Raw genomic sequence first — 22,576 nt, 5'->3', positions numbered from 1 at the left:
TTTTGCCCCCCAAATGTTTTATGTGAACAGGGTATGCGGTCATGGTGAGAGTGGAGTTACCAACCTAGACACCCAAAGTGAACATTCAGTCTCGGTAGACATGAAAAGGACCATGCCTGAGTGACCTAGTTGCCCGCTTTAACATATTAATTCAGCAATGACAATTCAGCAAACTGAAGAGAAGGCATAGGGGGTCATACCAGACAAGACCACTGATATGCAACAACACATCATTAGTGACCAGGTGTGGTGGCATCCTTAGTTGTTAATACCTTTCTTAGTTTAAATTTTATGCGACACACAGGCAAATCGACTTGGCGCTCATCTCATTATAGCTAAGAGGAAAGACTAAACCTTCAGTTCTTTCAAACTTCGCTAAGTCATGCAGTATAAACCTGAATTATTACAAGATGCAACATCCCACAAGTAAAATCTGTGCCTGTACTTTGGAAATATTTTTTTCCCCTTTGTCACCTCCGTGGCACACGTAGGCTCCACTGAACGGCAGTCAGTTGGGCAGTGTTTTGCTGCCCCCCCCCCAAATAAATCTCACAGGCTTTATGAGTGACCTGATAACACACAATACATTTTTTTTTTTTTGCCTTTTTGTTTGCATTCTCCTTCACTAGAGCCTAATTTGCCTCCAGTGCATTTGGTCTACATAGCTTAGCTAAGACTTCATTTTGTCGGAGGTTTGGAAAACATTTCCGTGCGAGGCACAAGTGAGATGATTTTTAACATTGCATCCCAAGCATTAGGGGATTGCTAACCAAATAACTGTCATGCAGCCCTAGAAAAATGAATAAAAAAAAAACAATCTTCATATTACTTTCTTTAACTGTAGGGATCAAGGCAGAGAAATTTCCAGGGAATAGAAAACATTGACTTTAAAATGCATGTAGGCTTCTCTTCATGGAACATGGACTTCCTGAATCATCATCATCTAATACATTTGTTTGAGTGGCATAAATAAGCACACACTTCACCAGCAGCTACAGCCGCTGTAATGCACATCTGCCTGCCCAGGCCTCCATTAGACCCATAGCATTTCTCAACATAGCTGAGGAGGCCTTGGGGCCAATGGGACTTTTTTCAGTGGATGCTTAGCTACAACATTTAATAAAATGTTAAAATGCATGCTAAGTTAATATGTGGACCACCTCTGTTAACAGGGTAGAGTATGTTTGTTAGTGAAGAGTTAGTGAAGTGTTTTTAGCAAAAGATAAAACCTTATCAAAACTGACCACTAGTGTCATCCGTACAATTCCATTGCATCAGAGAATAATACATTATATTTAAATATTTACACGAGTGAGATGTTTTAGGGGTAGTGTTCTGAGTGGAGAGAGGTACAGGAGAGCTGTACAACTGTGTGGTGTGCGCTTGTGCCCAAATGGCCATGATGTGCTTTATGTGATGGTCAACAAAGAGGAATGTCTAACATCTCAGTTTAGTTATTACAGTTTAGTAGAAATTGTACCCTCACTGCATATAGACCTGCATGCTATCAGAAGGAAGCTCTGTTTACACAAAACATCTCTCGCCAGTAATCCAATCATATACAGCTGCTGTTACAATTGAATACTTTATCAGCTGCAAGATCATGCCCCCTGTGACAAAGCCTTTCAGTTGCACCTTATCTTATAAATCCATGTCTAATGCATCTATATGACCAAGTATGTTGATTTATGATTTATATACACTAAACAAACAAAAAGTTATATCAGGATATATGGCTTTTGGGTGAAATTTAATGTTTCAGCACAGAAAGTACTGAAACATTGAACTGTTGGACATGCGCATTCAAAAGTTTAGAGAAGGTCACATTAAAAGTGCTCTAAGCAATGCTGGGTAATGTCACTTCTGTTGACTTCTGTTTCTGTTGGCTAGCTCGCTACGGCCCTCCCCTCCCTCCTGTGTTGCTCCAGTGCAATTGAAACTCTCCTAAACGCGCATCTCGTCTGTGATTTGCTGGAACAGTTTGTTATGTTTTTATGGGCTAGGTTTGCCCAGGTTGGTTTTGTTGCCGTTTTTGGAGCCTGGGCTGTCCACAGAGATTGCGTTTTTTTACAGTGTATTCAGGACACAGACAGCTAGCGGTTGGTTAGGTGATGTTTGCAGTAAGTGACATTAATGTTTTAACCTAAAAAACGCGTGGCATCGCTTAGAGCACCTTTAAGTTCACCTGTAAAGGTTATAGTGAATTTTAATTTCATCCTGAAATTTCACCTAAAACCCGAATATCCCTGACTTTTTGTGAGTAGTGTAATTTCAGTCACTGATCTTCATAAAGCAGAACACTAGTTAAGTCAGTAGAGAGACATTTGAAATCAGTCTAACTAGTGTGTCAACAAGTGATAGCATACAACAGTGCATATTTACAACTTCATAACATTTGCCATTTGATTATTGTCTTTCATATAGACATAAGTGTGCCGTTTCTCTTTAGCTAACATGCCCGACTTCAGCAATCCATTGCTATCCAATTTCTCACCATGTATTACATTGTTACTTCCTCATCTACGAGTGAAAACTGAGCTACATCGTTCTGACACATCTAATGTGAGGGACAAAGCGTTAAAGGTACTGTGAGGTCCAGAGGTGTTAGTGACGTATTGGATCGGTCTTCTGTTCTGTCTGAGTGGATGCTGTGCAGACGTGAATGGAGTCAATTACAAGCCCTGGCTCAAAGCTGCGTACAGGACAGCGGGGACGCCTGGTGTTTGGGGACGTTCGGCCTGATGGAGACTATCTTTGTCTTGAGATGAACACATGTAGACCTGTCACACAAACAGAACTTCATAATTACACCAAGTTTTTTTCTCTAAATTCCATTCCATTGTTATGCCCCCCCCCCACAAAAAATACATTATGTCTGTAAACACAGTGATGTAAACAGATGTAGCAGAGTCTGTGGCCATTGGAGGGGAAGGCAGCAGAGAGACAATGCCTGGGCAATTAGATCAGACAGCAGCAGGCCTGATTGATACTCTGGTAGCAGCCTGAAGGCAGACCTACCTGTGTTATTCTGACTCCTGAACACCTGCACAGTTATCTTTACTCTCCGAGGCTATGGCTAAGTACTCCGCCCTGAGAAAGAGGCAGGAGGGAAGAAAAAAGTACAGAAAATGCGTAAAGAGTTGAGAAAAGCAGAAAATTAGGCAAAAAGACACAGCTGAGCGGCTCTGATGGACAGAAACAGGACAGTAGAAGGGACCAAGGGAAGTGCTTGTGCATTAAAGGGGAAACAGAAGAATTCAGAAGCTGACCACAGAGTGACACTTCACAGAAGGAAACAGAAAAAAGAAAAGTTCAGGCCCTCGATTCTGCAGTAACTCTTAAGGATAATAAAAGTCAACCGCTTAATGGAGGTACAGGAGGCATTTCATCCATTCCTTGAGCATCTGCAGACTCAGCAGTGCATACAGGTAGTGGTGTAGTCTAGTTAGCTGTAGTGGGTATACTGTGATGTAGTCTTGTTAGCTGTAGTGGGTATACTGTGATGTAGTCTAGTTAGCTGTAGTGGGTATACTGTGGTGTAGCCTAGTTAGCCGTAGTGGGTATACTGTGATGTAGTATTGTTAGCTGTAGTGGGTATACTGTGGTGTAGTCTTGTTAGCTGTAGTGGGTATACTGTGATCCACCCCAAATGTTAATACATACCCTAGCCTATTGTAAGTGGATAGACTGAGATGATGATGTTTTTAAGTGGGTATACTGCGTAGTCCTGCGTATCACGTAGACTACACCACTGCATACGGGTGAAGTAGGGCTAAAAGAATGGCTACTTACGCGCTCTCTCTCAAGGCCTCCTCCCCTGCGGCCGCTATCTTCCGGTAACAGTACACCATCTCAACCAGCAGCCATAACTGGAGCCCAATGATCGATACGTACATCATTACCTCCGACAAGATGGAGGCCAAGCCTCGAGTGGCTGAGGGGGAGAAAGTTACAGCATTATTATATATATATATATATATACTTTTTTTGATCCCGTGAGGGAAATTTGGTCTCTGCATTTAACCCAATCGGTGAATTAGTGAATCACAAACAGCACACAGTGAACACACAGTGAGGTGAAGCACACACTAATCCCAGCGCAGTGAGCTGCCTGCTTCAACGGCGGCGCTCAGGGAGCAGTGAGGGGTTAGGTGCCTTGCTCAAGGGCACTTCAGCCGTGGCCCACTGGTCGGGGCTCGAACCGGCAAACCTCTGGTTACAAGTCCAGAGTGCTAACCAGTGGGCCACGGCTGCCCCGTATTATAGGCGTGCCGAGAAAATCGAGACGTAAGTGGCATGAATGCTGTGCATGGACGTGCACTCCATCTCGGACTACTCAAATGGCACAACTTCAGCAACAGCACATCCAAAATAATCTTGTCCACTCTATCATGTCAAGGTGAGCTGCTGAATTTTCTGTTCACTTGTAATACAGCTAACTGGCCACAGGGATGTGCTATTTCAAAAGGTGACTATTGCCTCCCATCATCTCTCTTAAATAGTACAAAGGCTAAAATACAACAAATGAAATTATCACAAACTGTTAAAGTTTCCACAAACTGTTAAAAATCTAACTTAAAAAACATTTAAAAAAACGATTAATTCCAATCGAAACTGAACGGCCCTTGTAAAGTAACTGGGTTATCCTTGGCTGTCCCCATCGACAGAATGAAAAATTAGAGGATTTTATGACTGTCACTGACTCATAACACCCTCACCAATCATCAGCCCTGCTTTACTACACAACCATGATCCTTCTGTTATATGAAACATGGATTATATTTATTGGACTGAAAATGTTTTTTAAATGAAATTGACCTTAAAATAGACATGCAGTTAGAACACTGGAGTCTCTGGATGTTCTCTGGATGTTCTCTGTCCTGCATCAATATCTCATGGCCTGACAGCGATTCACAGCCACATACTGTGTACAAGTACTCTGATGTAAGCTAACTTGATACTGTGACCTTGGTTACATCAATTATTTCAACAACAGGTGGCTTTTAGTAACAGCGTCCTTGGTTTTGATACCTCTAATCAGGCCGTTGAATGTGGCCATTTCGTGCGCAGTTAGCTGATTCGTGTCCGAGGGCAACAGATGCATTTCCATTGCACTGTACTTTCACCTGATATCACAGAGTCTTCTGTGATTCAAGCACCGTCTAGTCTGTCAGTGTTACTACACACCTGAAGGCCCTATCCTGTGTTAGTCTGTGTGTTTCATTTGTTTTAGCTGTGGAGACCAGGTGGGTAACTCTGTACTGACATTATTTCCAGTCAGATCTTCTGGGTCTTTAAGATCTATCCTGGTTTTGATAACCTAATTTTCATTTGACTAATAACATAATAATTTGACTATTATTAAGTTCTGTCACGGCTCTGAATCCTAAATTGTGCCGGTTGAAGCTAGGTGGCCCTAAGCACACACAGATTTCTAACATCTGTAACTTTGAAGTTTGAAAAAAATCCTTTCAAATTCTTTGAATATGCCGAATTTATAATATTTTTTTGTTCTCAACTGTTCGCCCCTCAACATTTCAGCTTGCTCAACACGCTGGCCAATGACTATGAAGAACAGCTCTGGAGGTTGTGCCTCTCATTTTGTAAATTACGGACTTCTAAGTTTAAAATGTATACACTACTGGCACCAGTTGCCCTGTGACACCCCCGACACCAAAATGTCAAATGTTACTTCCATCTCTTTTTCATCATCACCATCATCATCTGTCACACTCAAACTCTCACTCACCTTTGGGCACCACATTGATGACGACGAACTTGGTGGTGTTGGTGTGGTAGTCATAGTTGGTGAAGGTGAGATGGCGGTCAAAGTGACAGCGGTAGGTGCCTGTGTCATTGAAGGTGACGTTGAGGATGTAGATGGAGCCGTCCTGCACGTCCAGCGTGTTCTTGCTGCCATTCCAGTCCAGACGGCCGTAGAAACGCTCGTCACGGATGTCGAGTTCGTCTAGCTTTGGGGCGTCTTCAGGGTCATATCTGAAGATCTATGGAGGGACAGTAGAGGAAACTAAGTATCTAATGCAGTGGTCTTGCTGAGGCACACTTGTGTGCCGTGAGGCAAAGTGACGTATGCGCTATGGAATTTTGAGGAACCCAATGCTTTTTTGTACAAGGTCATTACATAGGCTAGCGGGGTATTTTTAAATGCATCAGTGACACAGCTTCTGTGTTTAAGGTAGTCAGAGATACATCTTTTGTTTTTTAAAACCTGGCTATCATTCTCAGTTCATGATGTGAAACTGAGATCCTTCTCACGATTCCTTCTAGGCAACCTCGCCACTAGTGTTGGCTACTACCTGCGGTTGTTAGCAAGCAACGTTCTTTTGCATGAACTATAGACACTGACTGGCATGTGGAAGCATTGAGCTGATTCTTCAATGTTTGCGGTAAAGGTCTTGTCTATGGTGCCTTACATTTTTTCCTAGTTATTAAATTAGCTTTAGCTAGACTTAAGACTTTGCACTTCAAATTAGGGCCTGTGGATTCAGTTCCACTCCACACAGTTTTAAAATAGCTTTTCTTAACTTCCACAATATCCAGCATTGCAATGTATTTGGCAGCCGTGGCCTACTGGTAAGCGCTTCGGACTTGTATCCGGAGGGTTGCTGGTTCGAACACAAACCAGTAGGAACGGCTAAAGTGCCCTTGAGCAAGGCACCTAACCCCTCACTTTTTTCATTTTTATGGTCAATACATGCTGCACCTTTCAGCAATATTCCAATTAAAATCATCTGGGTGGGTAGAGCATTCACAGTTGTCAAAACACATGACCTTTTTTTCAGGTCACTGTTCCATTGTAGGTCAGCAACACTGTGGCCCTGTCAGGCCCTTACTGAGCTCAGAATAGACAAAAAGCTCAAAGGTTAAACCCCTGTCCACATTCTCACTCTGTCTCTGACTCTGTCCTTGACATTCCGTTGAACAGAATCAAGTTACACAATGTTGTGCTGCATCCAAGCAGAACTGTACATACACACACATACAAACACACCAATGTACAACCACCTAGTGCACTGTAAGTACACACATCCACACACTTACATTAAATCTCTCATTCCATAATGTGATTATGTGTTTTAACACTATTGAAGCAATGTCAAAGTTTGAAAAAAATGTTCACTAATGTTGAGACACAGTTCTCACAATACTCGCCAATGTCATGCCTTCCGTTGTCACATCTGTACTGTAGAACATTTCTGCTTTAGCAACTAACTTAAGATGGATGACATCGTTGACATAGCAAATCTATCAGTGAACCTTGAGGTGGTGCTTTACTTTGGCTTAGTGCAGAGCGGAGCCAAGGCATCTGGCTAATGGGCTAAACTCTATTATGTGATGAGGTTTTCTTGCCAATTGCCAATACAGAGACAAAGCACCTCAGCATAAAAAATGCATGTGTCTGCCCTCTCATGAGTCTAATGGACAACAGCAACTGCTCAGATGTCAGTCTGGCTACTCTTATAGACCAAATGATTACCAGCAGAATAATTGCAGTGGTTTTCATGTTCCTATTACAACTTTTACTACATAAAATATGCTGAGTAAAAACTGTTATGTATCGGGCTATCCTAAATGTGCCTGCCACTGTAGTTAGATTTGCATCATATAAGAGGTGATACAGATCAGCTATGGTCAGGTTCATACTTGGTATATGCTTGTTGCCAGGCATGAACGGGAGTCTGTAAACTAACCAGTGTTAGTAAAACTTCCTGAGCATGAATTCTGAGGCTGAAGTGGGCTTTTTATGGCACTTGACATGACACAACCCAATAGCACAGAATAGTTCAGGCAGCATACTAAAAAACACATCCAGAACATTATGAGTAGAAAAAGTCACCCACAACGAACAGTGACCCTAATACACATGGTCGTGCTTAAAGGTGCAGTCAGTATGCGACTTCCTGCGCAATTGCTGACTGCATCTTTAATGTCTGAGCAAGACAGAGTGGGAAGCATACTCACATGGGAGAATTCTCTCTCTCCCTCGGCCATGAAGTACCAGTCCACTGTGGCGGTGGCCTCCACCTCCCCCCTCAGCTTGCAGGAGATGCAGCCCATCTTGAACCCCTCACCTGCCACCGCCTCCGTGTCCGAGTCCACCTCCACGCACGCCGCATGACTAAGACAAGCTGAGGACAGACCACAGGCCCAGAGGTTATGACCCCACAATCAGTGCTCTCCACTGGGCTTTCACAGTGTAGGGTCCAGTCTCCTGAAAAGGAGTTCTGGACTAGTTCTGGACTAGTTCTGGACTAGTTCTGGGATAGCGTGACATCGCTTTACTTCTCTCAGGTTAGTCCAAGACTAGTCTGGATTCCAAAACAGAAAAAACTAGCCCTACAATATTACAGGGAATGTGCTCAGACATGGCTACTGCTACCTACCGAGATATTATTTCAAATAATGCATACAAAATTTTGACAGATTTTTTTTTTCATTTTAGCAATTGCAAGCACTCCACATCTAAGTTACATGTTAGCAATGGGGCATGAGACAAGACAGAAACTTCCAACATCAGTCTTCTGGTGCTCATTTACGTGCGCATTCCCATTACTTACATTTGCATGCTGTTATATTTACGTTGTTGTTGTTGTTTATTATTCCTGAGGTAGCTCATATCAAGGCATTTTTTTGTCTTGCATATTTTATTTCCACTCATTTTCAGAAGGCAGTGCCTATTTTTAGTTCCCAATCAACTGTGCCACGTATTAACAGCACAGTAATGGTTGTTTTGACCCATCGCTAATTATTTAGCCTGTCACCGAGTCACAGAAAGAACTTTCCGTGTGAGAGGAAATAAATTGCTCGCAGATGCTTTGTTTACAATTCCTGGCAATTTGAGCTCTATGTAGCTTATCTATAATCATATATAGCAGCATGGGTCTATATATGGCATCAAGACAACACATCGGCGGAGAGCCACACACCTGTGCTTCCAAGTGCCTCTCACACCGCACTCTGTAGCTTTGACTGAAGCATCTGCACCGCTGTAAATGTACATGTTTAACAGTAACACTACACAAAAGGTCCTCTTGCTCGAGATCAATCTGTGATCCGGGGTTACTTCCAACTATGACTCTCTGCTGCAGATCTTTTGTACGAGTCCAACTGAGGCACTCGCCACTACACAATACTGATACACAATCTTATTGCTGTCACCATCGTCGCCTTCTCTTTCTGCTGAACTGGGTTACGGACAGCATCTCTAGGAACTGATTTGATATTGCTCTTTTTTTCTCTTCAGAACATTCTGGGAAAAAAATCCCTGAGTTTGTTTTTTCACAGCTGGAAGAAAGAAAGGGCTCTTGGGGTTGGGGGGGGGGGGTTCAGGTAAGCGGGATATGGGAATGCGGAAACACTTCTGTAGCAGGGAGGAAGAGAAGGAGAAGAACAGAGGGAAGCAGGGAGAAAGAGAGGAAGAATTAACACAGTTCCGAGCAACAGTCACACAGCCATTGTTGTGGTAGCATTTAGGGAAACTCATCGGAGGGGAGGGAGAGCAGTGGGGGGTGGGGGGTTATCAACATAACTATCACAGTTGCTACATATGCCACTCCCATAAAGCAGGAAGAAGAGGGAGACAGGGCATGAGAGCAGCAAAAGGAGCATGCTGCACAGAAGACACAAATCACATGACATACACATGGAAGACAACACAGTTAATACACTATGTGGCATACAGTAAAGTACACCACAACAGACCACAGAGACACAGATGCACGACAGACATAGACACAGACAGACACACAGACATAGAGAGACAGAGATAGAGAGAACACTGTACAGCACAGACACTGAGGGAGGTGGGGAAACAGTTTAGATGGGAGAGCTACAGGTTAAATGCAGGCATGTGAAAAGACAGCGTGAGAGAAAGATGGACTGACAGAGAGACATATCATGGGGACGTATCGTATCATGAGACTAACTGCATCAGACAAGCAAGGCAGCATCTCTCCCAAAGGGTGCCCTGGGGCCATCATGGGCTCCTTCTCGACCTTCTGGGCCATCAGTCACCCGCAATATCAAAGTCATTCTCTAATGCGAGCGCTTGCTCGCACACAGATTACGTTACGCAACACATCTGCCCTGAAAACACCGGATTATGAGTCAGGGAGAACCTTTAATCCACGCCATTGGTTTATGCCTCCGTTGGGGCTTGAGCACCAAAAAATGGCCCCTGGGAGTTCTGCCTGCTTGCCTGCCTGAAAAAAGAGCTTCAATAAATAATCTGCTGCTCCCGCAGGCTAGGCTGCTGGGATTTTATGAGGATTATTACATTTTCTCAGAGAATCATTAGCTGGACCAACGAGGGGCAAGACGGGGGAAGACGGGGCAAGACCGTCACAAGGAGAAATGAAACAAACAAAAAACAAACACAGTAAAACAACAAGAGCCGCTGTAGGGTTCCCATGGCAACGTTTGCTAATCGTGTCAGAGATGTATAGAGACCGGTATCCAGGGAAAATGTGTCGCCTCTGTGACATTCCTGGGACTCAGGGCTCACGGGAGTTATTTTCCATGCAAGCACATAGTGTGTTCACTTTCTCTGCTGTTTGAGATCAACATCGACACGTCCCCATCTTCAGCAAGGCCAGGCACACACACACACACACACACACACACACACACACACACACACACACACACACACACACACACACACACACACTGATCTAGAGACAGATAGGACACTGCCTCAGGGAGTAGCGAACACTAAAGATCAGGCTGATTACTGGTGGAAGGTCAAGTGGCTGGGGAATGATGCTCTCTGAGTATGAGAGAGATACAAATGAGAGGGATTGGAGAGAAGATGGAGTGGGGAGTGTTCAGCATGCCCTTTATCCCTGTTCCTCTCCTTCATCTCCGCACAAGCCCCTCTGTCCACAGCTACTGAATATTTCATCAGGTGGGAGGGATCTACAAGTTATGCTACTGATTTAACTGGCTGTCTCCTCATTCCATCAATCTGTGTCTCTTCAAAAAACGCTCACACAATCCCAGTTAGCCTAGAGCAGACACCGCAGTCCTCAGACGTCCAGTGGTTACACGCAATGGGGATACGAGAATACAATTCAAACTGCGTCGCAGTGGCAGAGTGAGGACTGCAGCGAGACGTTCAACAGAACAAAAGAAAGAAAGAAAAATATCCACTAGCTCAGTTCCCTTGCTCTTATTGGATCTGCCTGTCTACAAGCCTTCTCTCTCACCTCCTCCCTCTCTTATGCACTCTTCTCTCTCTCTCTCTCTCTCTTCACCCGCCCTACTCTTAAATGATTAATGAACACTTTTCCTGTCTGGGTCTCGAAGAACGGAGACACATTATCATTTCCACGGACCCTTCTTCTTGCCTTGCTCTCCGAAAGCTTCTCATTTTGCAGCTCATTGCCCTCCAGGTCAGATGAGTATGACCGCCTGCTCAGGCAGACCGCCTCTCACGGCCCCTCGACTCCCCCCAGCACTCTATTCTCCGTCTCCGATATGAACTGCTGAGACTTTCTGTCTATGCAAAACCATAATGGAATCACACTCTCTCCCTCTCACACACTCTCTCTCTCTCACACACTCTCTCCCTCTCACACACTCTCTCTCTCTCACACACTCTCTCCATCTTCCACTTTCTAGTCTTCATCTCACTGCCTCTCTGTCAGGTTCTTTTCCATTACCATCCTCCCACAGCCTGCCCCCTCACACACACACACACACACACACCACCACCCCCAGCCTTTCTCTCTAGCCACATGGCTGCCTCAGATATGCTGACCAGCACGACCTGTCAGCTACATAAAGCACTGCCATATATCCTCTTAATAAATACTTGATTGCACACACCACACACACACACACACACAGTACTAAACGTGCCTGCAGATGGGTACATTTGACCAACATGTGTTTGTTATGTATGTATACATTATGTACATTATGTGTGAGAGAATAAGAATTTTACACTATGCATGACAGAGATGGGAGGAGTAACACATTATCAGCGCTTGAGGTGATGCAGTTTTCCACGCAGTGCTCACTCACCCACACCACACACACACACACACACACACACACGCAGTGCTCACTCACCCACACCACACACACACACACACACACACACGCACACACACACGCAGTGCTCACTCACCCACACCACACACACACTGTACTGAGTCTCTGATGAAGCCAAGGCAAGGCAAGTTTACTCAGAGGCAGTTCAGTGTGCCCTTCATAAAAAGGACAAAATAGTAAATAATAGTAAAGAAAAGAAAAAAGTAAAGTACATAAAATAAAATTATTAAAATCGTCATAAAATATAGGGTGCATATGATTAAAAGGAGGTGCGTTTGATCAGTTAGCAGAAAGCATCTGAGAACAATTTGGTCTTACTTATGTATTGAAGTAATGTGGTCAGTTCAGGTAGTTTTTATAAATCTAGCTGCTGGATTTTGTATCACCTGTCCTGAAGCTGTTTGATAGTCTTTTTAGGAAAAGCCCATTGCAGTGATCAACCCTGCTGAAAAGCCCATTGCAGTGATCAACCCTGCTGAAAAGCCCATTGCAGTGGTCAACCCTGCTTGAGATAGATGCATGAATGAGTTTTTCTAAATCAGATTTTGAAATGTGAGAAATGTGACTCTCTCCATCTCTACTCTAGGTTCAGCATCGTCCTCCAATGAGCATTAGCATTAGCCCACATACATCCCATCTGTCAGGGCCCCTTTTGTGTGCAACACACCTCCCCAATCACAGCAGCAAACATGCGTGCGAATGGCTGCCGGCCGCTTGACCTTGGTGGGGGGAGGAGCGGAGACCTGAGAGCTCAGAGATTATCAGGCCCCCACTGAAAATATCCTGCATAATGTGCGTTTTTTTTGTCAGAAGCCATTAATGATGGTAGGCCTACGATTCTCAGGGAACAGGGAAAGCCTCAAAGCTGGCATGATTAAAGGCCAAATAAAACATTCCTCTCTGTCTCACCTAAAACGTATTTGTCCAATTACATCTGTCGATGGCTAATTCGTCATAGTAACAGCTGACATCCTCAAGGTCTTCATCCATCACGTTTAATGTGTTGCCTGTCGCCATTGGCTATTCTCTGTCCAGGGATAGCCAGTGATCACCTCATCATCAATTGAGCTCACAATTTATTTAGATGGGAGCCAGGTGAGAAATAGGCAATATAAACCCCACTAACAGAGGATTGGGATAATATCCATCCTGGGACTTGCTTGTCATTCTGTCTGTCTGTCTGTTTGTCTGTCTGTCTGTCTGACTGTCTGTCTGTTTGTCTGTCTGTTTGTCTGTCTGTCTGTTTGTCTGTCTGTCTGTCTGTTTGTCCCCAGCCAGTTCTTCCCTCTTATCTGGTCTGGGTGAACGACTCCCGTATCTGTCTCTGTTTCGAGTGAAATGCTTTTCATTTTGAAAGCATGAACCACATGGAAGAAGTGTTTTCCTCCAAAAAAAGAGTTACACAACTAACTGACTGACGTTGCATAATGGATTTAGCTCTCTCCTCTCACTCTCGCCCAACTTGGCCAGTTTCACCAGTTTGACCATCTGTTTCTTCCCCCCCGACCTGGTAGATCGAAGCAGTGGATATCTACTACCCTACTTAGTCCCTCAGGAGTCCCTTTGGATTCCGGTATTCATAAGGTGGAATAATGAGGAGGCCATCTGAGGTTTCTCCCCTACGCAAGCCATCCTCGCCCTTCTAATGCGTGCACATCTGAAGCTCAACCCCTCGACACCCGGTTACGTCATCTACCTGCATCAGCAAGAACGCCTGGCTCACTCCCCCAAGGCTCTTCTGAGCACAACAAAAACAGGCGTTCAACTCTCGGATCCCCTACCTTGAATTTCTAGATAAAATCAACATGTAAACAAGCAGAGTTTAATTTTAATTTCGATATTAGGATTTATTATTATTTTACATGACTTGTATTTAATTTCTTGCTACTTGTGCTTGAGTGAACACACACACAGTGTTTGTTGTTGGTTCTCACACTTTTGCCGGCGTTGCCTTTACACATGCTGACTACAAGCTGTCAGTGGCATATTTGTACCATAACGCAAGCGGACGTAGGGATCATAGGTGTCCACTAAGAGTGGCGGTTTGCATCAGATGGTGCCCTCAATTTTACCAACACCATGTGGCTTTACCCCATTACGTCCACTTTACCAACACCACATGGCTTTACTTCATGACATGCTTAGAAAAAATAGAGCATCTGGTTAAGGCTTTTAAGGTGGGCCATCTGGGAAATTGGGCAACAGTTAAACGTACACACACACACACACACACCGGCATGAATGGAGGGTAACAGGGAGGCAAACCTGGCGCACGACCAAATCTCTATTACACTAACTATTAATCTCTGTTCCTGATAAATAGCATGATCCATCCTTTGAGGCATATAGTGAATGAACACCCAACACACACACACACTTCAAAGGAGATGAACATGCTCCATTCAACCCAGCTCCATTGATACCATCTCAGGCTTTCTCCTTTCTACCTCCTGGAGTCCTTCCTGTTCTAATATCTCCAGACAGTTACAGCAAGACAGTGGGGTTTTGTTTTAGAGAAACAGATGAAGAGAGAGAGAAAGAGAGTAGCGGCTCATGCATGCCTCAGCAGAGCTAATGAAGTCAGTCAGTACTCACCGTGCAAAGTGCAGAGAGCGAGAGGGACCAGCAGTATCCGCAGTGCAGACATCATCATGAAGAGGCGTCTCTTTCTCTCTCTCACACACACACAGACTCACACACTCTCTCTCTCTCTCTCACACACACATACACACACACACGGTTGTGTGTGCTCACACACCCCCTGGCAGGGGGGAGATGTGGATGTGAGCAGGTAGTCTGCCACGAGGCGAGGGCTCTCTGTGAAGAAAGCGTGTTGGTTGGTCCAACCCAACTCCAGAACGTGCTGAAGGAGAAAATCACAACAGAGAAGAGAACAGGAAACAACTGGACCGCGACTCGACCCCCGTGTGACCACACAAGGAGCTGGGGTTGGGGTGGAGGTCGGGTGGGGTGGGGTGGTGTGGGGGAGTCTGTCTTGGGAAGTGTCTGTGATCAAAGGGCGTGTCTCTTTCTCCTCCTCCTCCTCCTCCTCTGGCTCTTCCTCCCCAGTCTGAGGGAGGTGGGGGGGTTGTGCTGTGGGATGACTCTGATCACCAAGATCAGGTCAGTTCTTAGTTCCAGTCCGAGGGCTACCCCGCGGTCTTTCACCGGCCTGTCTTGGATCTTGGCTCGGGCTGTCCCGCGTGCTGCACACCTCTAGTCGTCCTGTTCCCAGATGGCTCAGGGAACAAAAAGAAAGGAGGGGCAGGCGTGGAAGCCTCGGGCTTCAGCCACTCTGTTTTCAAAGACTTTGTTCATCTGTTTATAATAACACACACTTGTGTGATAGCCGGCGTCTGCCCAGATAAAGCTAGTCCACAGCTCAGTTCAGTTCCTTACAATTTAGTCCACAGTTCGTCCTTCTTGCTTTGAGAAAAAAATACAAGTTCGTGCTGTTTTCAGTGTCCTTCTCCAAAGTTTTCACCAGTGATTGCAATGATGTAGAACATGAATTTTAGGAAGACTTGTGTGTTAGGTTTATGGTTTAAACATGTAATACAGACATGAGCTGTAAATGCCTCATGGAATTTGTGCAATGTGTGGAAGACAAAGATGTTCAAAGATAGCCGATGGTTTGGAAATTTCTTACGTATGAATATTATATCTCTGTCTGTAGCTTTTGATAATGTGTCTGACCTGAGTAGACTTTTAAGCAACTAAGAAATTCACAGTGAGTGATAGTAGTGACAAATGGAAGCATGGACATATTCATATGTCTTTGGCTCTAGGTGTGCATTAGCATTAACATTAATATTATTGCTGCTTTCTGCTCATATTGCTCTTCAGTATAGTCCATGTACACATCTAAACTACATAGCTTAAAAACACATCTAATGCATGCAACACATGCTAGTATTAACAATCAATTGTGTTAATCTTGCACTATATTATGATATATACAAATAAAAATGTTTTGTAAAATAATCTACTGGTGTTAGGTTCCAGCTACAGTATACCTGTTCCTCGCAGAATGGTGTGTCACCAGTTGCCCATCCAAGTGTGAATTTCCGTTTATCATCCGCATTTATTTGGGCACATAAGCACCATGTGTGCTATAGGCGACTGGTGAGGCTCACGATTTACTCAACAGTGTATTTTAACCGACAGCAACAGTGATATCAGTTGTAGCCTATAAGCCACGATCCCGGTGCTTTACCAACAACTATAAACAATGCTCAGGGTCTGAGCTATCCTAGCCTACTATTTTCAAAGTACATGTATTTTATATAGCCTACACAGTGTTCTAAGTTCTGTTGATTGGCTAGCCTACTAGATGATGATAACAGCCGGTGCGATGAATTACCTAAATAGACTTCAACGTCGTTTGCCTACCCCTTACCCATTAAATTATCTTCTGGTCACTGAAAGGACGCATTCTCCACGAATATACTCTCCATATCAAAATTTTACATTTCCTCCGTCATCCCATCCGACTGTCACCCGGAACTGCCGTGGACTGGGCTAGCCTATAACCTCCCGATAGGACAGACAAATCATTCCGTTAGTCACTCTGCCAAACCCCCTCACAGCTGAGCGTTGCGGATGACAGAAAACACAGGCCTATCAGCAAAAGAGGCGCTCAGAATGAGCAGGCTATTCCGGAGCCGCAGACTCTTCTAGAAGGTATTGCGCGTCCTTCGGCATGTGACGGACGACCGCAGCTTGAAAAAAATGCTGGTGCGTCGGCGAAACGGAACGATGTGCAGAGGGAGTGGTGTGCTAATCAGCCTTTGGGATGGGGAGAGGAAAGGATGGAGGGGGGGGGGGGTGGAGAGTGGGGAGTGATGCATTGCGGTAGTGGGATGGAGGGGGAGCTAGATCAGTGTAGTTGCAGTTGTTATGGTAACGTCGATTTAGTAGGCCTATCCAGTGGTCCACCGTCACAAGCTGTAGATAGGCTAGGCCTATAACATGAAATATAATGCCTACACTGAAATGAGTTAAAAGCATTATTTTTTTAATAAAAAAAAAAAACAATGTTTTTATTATTCTGCTGCTTGTCTCATAATAGTGACCAAAAATGAGCAGGCCTATTCTGGCTGCAATAACAGGTCATCATAATGCAACCAGAGCCCGCAATGCCCAAATCTTAGGCCTACGTATGACCTGCAGAGCTAGAGGAGGGAGGATCACAGTATAGTTAATCAGCAGTTTGACCTCAGTAAGATCAATCAATAGCCATCCACACACACACACACACACGCACATTCACACTCATTGCCAAAACGTATCCAGATTTGCTCCTCTGTAGAAACAGGTCAATGGAAGCTACATCAAATGCTGATTTAATGGGACAAAGTTACCCAGTGTGCAAAAAATTGTGTAACAAACAAACAAAATGATCAGCATTCAGAAATAATATTAAGTGGGCGATCTAACAGAATGACAGGCATAACTGTTTTGAACCTATTACCTGTTACTATCTGCTTTACTGTGGATATGGACCTATGAGAAGGCGCCTTCTGAGCCTCACAGGCAGCAGTGCACCCAGCTTGCATGCTTCTCTGAATGTTTAAATGTTGAAGAATTCTGACTTGAAGTGTATGAGTTTTTTTTTTTTTTTTAGTAATTCATGGTGGGCTTCTGTTGTCCCATTCATAACAATATGATCATATTTGTCTTCTAATCACACTATAGGCTAACCGAATTAATGACAGTTCGTGTTTTGTCAGATTGAAATAGTCTTGTTATGGGTTTGGGTATCTGCAGCCATGTTTACACCACCCAGCTCCAAATACTGATGGCATTCTAGCTCATTGTTTCGTGTTAAGAGTCAAAGCAAGTGGTATATTTATAGATGTTTTAGACTATATTAAGCAAAGTTTTGTGAGGAGGATTAATCTGTCGCCAGCTATATGGGCAATTGGTCCTTAAAATTACCAATGTTACCAATCACAACAGGATTGTATGATAAAGGCAGAATCCTATGTAACAGGCTAAATTAAGGTTAATAATCAATTTGCTGGTATTTGTTATACTACTTTAAACTTTTATTTCTTTAAAATCAGAGGCGTTAGACATAATCTATTATGTTCCATTTACTTGGAAATGAAATCACCTCAATATTATAGCAGAAACGTGCATCAGTCATCAGACATGGGGTTAGAACATCCTGGTATTTCACTGTTTAAGCCACTTTAAATCTGCTGAATTATTGAAAGTCTCATACCATCAAACATTGTTTTAACTTTCTTTGTTCTGAAGAAAGCCATGGGCTATGAATCACCAATCCTTTAGTTTAAAGGAATATCAAGCAATTATATGCCAATGCACTGCATGTCTCTCTCTGTGTGTGTGTGTGTGTGTGTCTGTAAACCACCAGTTTCACTTATGGTTTACCCAATAAACGATAGGACTAATGCAGTTATGTTTAGAATATCCACTGGGGGAGTATTTGTTTGCCCATTTAATTATCATAATGAAGTTTAGAATTTCAGATAATTACACAAAACCTATTTATCTTCCCCAGATGAGTCACTTTATGATCTTTAGTATAAATGTGATGTAAGGGGAAGCTGCCTTGATGTCTTGGTATGGGAACAGGAAATACCTTTAAATATAGGTTGATTTATTTAGCTTTTATTCAAAGACATAACATACCAAATGTTGAGTCTTATATGATCAAATGTTACAATAACAGCATACTGGCATCCATTATCCAAAATCCAACACACCTTAATGCAGTGTTTCTTAACTGGTGGGTCGGGACCCAAAAGTGGGTCACGGAACCGTTCTGGGTGGGTCATGGAGCTTTTGTTAAAAAATAATAAATCGCTCATTTAAAATGCTACCTTATCAGATCTAATTTTGGACCTTTATTTTGATAGACTTTATTTGTATGTCAGTCATTGCCATGGACATGGATAGACAATGTTTATGTGACAGGTCATGTTAGACATCATTTTAGTGGTAAACACAAGTAGTAGGCTACGACCCTGAATATCTGAAGTAGGATATGGATTCACTTAAATTGAGGACAAAATGGGACAGAATCCCCAGTGTGTGGTGTGCAGTGAATTGCTGGCACATGAGAGCATGAAACCATCAAAACTAAAATGCCACATGGAAACCAAGCACCCCTGTCAAAGACAAACCTGTCGGGTAGCCTACTTTGAAAGGTGACATCAGCAGTTGAAGACTTCACAAATGTAATGCCAAACATCAGTATTTTCCAAAACAAATTAAATAGGCCTAAAGGCACTTCGGGTGTTTTAGTATGTAGCTCACCATATCTGTTGTCTTGAACGCAAAAAAAAATGTGTCACGACTTGATGAACATGGAAAATTGTGGGTCCTAGGTTAAAAACCACTGCCTTAATGAATATACTGCACATCATAAAAACTTGACCCTTACACTGACTAAGCTAACACACCAGCATGCATTTTGTTTTCATTAAGCCCTGTCTTTGGCCAGTTTTCCTGTGCATTGTCAGTGGTAGAGTTTAAAAGAGATTGGTGCGTATAGATTTCATTGGGGATGTTGTTTGTCATTGTATTATGAACATGAATGCATATGGGGAGATATGCACTTTTTCAATATGCAAAGTTATACCTGCTGTTCAACCTACCGCTTGTTCCTTTTATTCTTCATGCAATCTGTTGTGCAGCCGTATATATATACGGTATATATATATGTGTGTGTGTGTGTGTGTGTGTGTTTATTGTGTGTGAGTGGGAGTTTATGCATAGCCATGCATGTCATGGGCATGACATGGGTTTTGTTCGACAGAAATAAACGTTGGCAAGTTCAAATCTTGTTTTATAATTAGAGTTGTATTATCATTAGAGTATTTTCAAAGTCATTTTATTTCACACCTTGGTTTGTTCTGTTTTGGTGAATTGAATGTGAGCACATTTGAATTCACTTGAACTTGCATCTATATTTTTCAGTAATCCATAAATCCATGTTTTAGTGTTTCTATTCATTCATATACAACTGACATATTTTAGCATTACTATAGTGATAAAATTGCTTAATTTTGTGATATTTTAACTCTTTTGTTTTAGAGCCCCCTTTCAGAAAAAGTTGGGATGCTGTGTAAAAATGTAAATAAAATCAGAATGCTAAACATGAATGAATAGCTGAATAGCTAACCATGTAAGCCATATATTTATTGAGAATATTGACATATTAAGGATGGTGCAATGTCAACGTATCAGTTGTCTAAACGATGATTTTATAAAACAAATAAATGTGAATTTGATGCAAAAAAACAACATTTTATAATCAATCAATCAATCAATCAATCAATCAATCAACTTTTATTTCCATGCTCATGGTCCGATAAATACATAATACAAACAACAGCACATACACAAACACGACAGGACAATTAAAAAAGGCCATGATACCAGTGTTTCCACATGGATGACTGGTATCGCACAGTACTAAGACCAGGGTTTGACAGCAGCATAATTATAAGGTTACATGAACCATTCAATCTGCAAATAAAAGTGTACATTAGATTTCTCAACAGTGCACGGAATGTATTGACTCATACCCTACAAAATAGTTCACTTGCACTGCTCCACCTGGGTTTTTTAAGCAGTATACGCAAATCATCTTTAGGCAATCTGGAGCTTCTGGATGCTAGACTTTTTAAACCTAGTCCATAGGGGGGCATAGAGTGCAGTATGCAATAAACAGGCTTATTTTAACTTTATCTGAGCACCAGAGGAATTTCCTAACCAGCATATTACAGTAGCTTGTGCATATAACATGCGGCGCTGCCTGTAGATGTCATCATCACACATTTGATCTGTGATGGTCCGTGTAACGCTTTGCAGTGCTGTGTTCTATTTTCAGAATTCACATAAAAAAATATAAAAATAGGCTTTAAACTGTGATGATGTGTCCTAGATATTTAGTTTTATTACCTACAGTTAAAGTTTTTTTTTAAACCAACCATGCATCCTGTTTTGCTCTTAGTTGGTCAGATAGATCATTCATACATATTAAAAAGGGCAGGTGAGAGTAACCTCCCCTGACGAATGCCAAATGGTGTAGAGACTGCATTCCCCCACTTGACCTGCATGGTTAGCATACCAATATGCCAGGATCCTAATTATGCTATTGGGCACACCTCTTTGACCTTTAAAAAACAACTTAAAATGATTGACTCTGTCAAAAGCCTTTGATGCATTAATAAAACAAATTAAAACCGAAGAATTCTGTCTTCTATACATTTCAACCACTTACTTCAGGGCATATAAAAACATTATAAAAGATACAGTACATTATAAAAGTTTGGGCAGAAAAAGATTATGCAAAGTTGTATAAAAATATCTATATTTATCTAAATCTATATGGTTATCATTGTTATTTTGCAAAAGGAAATATTACATTTATTGTAAAACTATTGTGTCCCCACTAAATGTTCCTCATTACCCTAATGCGACTTTACCTGTACACTGTTGCTTTAAATTTACAAGCAGACCCATGGTGCATCACTTGGAACAAAAAAATGTGTTAAAATGCTAATACAAAAACGTCTATCCCTAGTGTTCTTTAATGTTTTTGTAGAAAATGTCATAGTACTATTAATAAAATATTGTTTTCGGAAAATAGGACCCGGACATGTTCACTACAGCTTCATGAGAATCACCCTTAAGGAAAACAATGCCAAACTGCATGGAGTTTTGCCTGGTCCCTTGATATAATTTTGCCCCGATTGTCTGGTCTGTCTGTACTGTCTGTTTTTGACTGTGGATTCTGTCTGTCATTTTTACATGCATGGCACACCACAACTCAGGCACTAAGACCAGTGATAGTGTTTTAATCTTGTTGCTTGTGGGCTTTTTCTATCTCTTGTCAATCAGTAATGTCATTTTTTATTTAGGCTATTTGAACGATTGTTTTTCATAGGGCAATGGAGGTAATTATGGGGGCATCAAAATGGGTTGTTGGAGGTAAAAGGCTACAGGATGGCACTCAGTTAACTCCCATCTGAGCCTATGGATGACATGACAACGCATGTACCTGTTGACCATGTATCCGTTGGCTCCATGTACCTGTAGGCCAAGTTGAATGTCTAAAATGGCCAAGGATATAACCAAATAAATGTAGAGGTATATATATTAAGAGAGGGAAACTAGTGGAAGAAAAGTTTTATATTGATTGTGAGGTGATTCCGTCTATTATGAAAGCCGAAGGAAGTTACCTGCTTGATAAGCCCAGTGAAATGTTCTCGAAAGCTACTCTTTTGGTGATGTTTTTTGCCCACAAAGGTTGCTTTGTTGGTGATTTCTTTATGGTAAAAATGCTTGGTTGTTGACTGGACACTGTGGTAAATCCTCTTCCTGTGACACTAGCAATGTAACACCTCTCATGTGTGTATCTGAAATTAATATTAATTTGGTAAAATGAAATCATTCACATTACTGTATAATTCTCATCCTCTTTAACAGATTTTTCATTACCGTTATGCATAAAAATGCA

At 42.5% G+C, this 22,576-nt stretch overlaps 1 protein-coding gene across 1 annotated transcript; it reads right to left on the bottom strand.

The window, feature by feature from the left end:
- Positions 1–3,023: 3,023 nt before the first annotated feature.
- scn1ba (sodium channel, voltage-gated, type I, beta a) lies at positions 3,024–14,742 on the bottom strand. Its single transcript, XM_076279500.1, has 5 exons — positions 14,674–14,742; positions 7,984–8,150; positions 5,750–6,005; positions 3,793–3,934; positions 3,024–3,090 (listed from the first exon to the last, which is right to left on the bottom strand). The coding sequence occupies exons 1-5, from the start codon at positions 14,729–14,731 to the stop codon at positions 3,024–3,026; spliced, it is 690 nt and encodes a 229-aa protein (XP_076135615.1). The 5' UTR covers positions 14,732–14,742.
- Positions 14,743–22,576: the final 7,834 nt, after the last annotated feature.

Source organism: Alosa pseudoharengus, unplaced genomic scaffold (assembly GCF_046254945.1).
Source record: "Alosa pseudoharengus isolate Yale_2024_CS ecotype anadromous, Long Island Sound unplaced genomic scaffold, YU_APseudo_1.1 YU_APseudo_1.1_scf_12, whole genome shotgun sequence".
NCBI lineage: Eukaryota > Metazoa > Chordata > Actinopteri > Clupeiformes > Clupeidae > Alosa > Alosa pseudoharengus.
The sequence above is the reverse complement of the archived record's forward strand: the minus strand, read 5'-3'. Positions and strand labels throughout refer to the sequence as shown.

Excerpts from the sequence above, each read along its gene's own strand:
- scn1ba (XM_076279500.1), bottom strand. The coding sequence starts at position 14,731 with ATGATGATGTCTGCACTGCGGATACTGCTGGTCCCTCTCGCTCTCTGC. Across the intron at positions 3,935-5,749 it reads CATCAATGTGGTGCCCAAAG|CCACTCGAGGCTTGGCCTCC; the intron begins GTGAGTGAGAGT and ends TCTCCCCCTCAG. Across the intron at positions 3,091-3,792 it reads GAGGCCTTGAGAGAGAGCGC|GGCGGAGTACTTAGCCATAG; the intron begins GTAAGTAGCCAT and ends CCTCTTTCTCAG.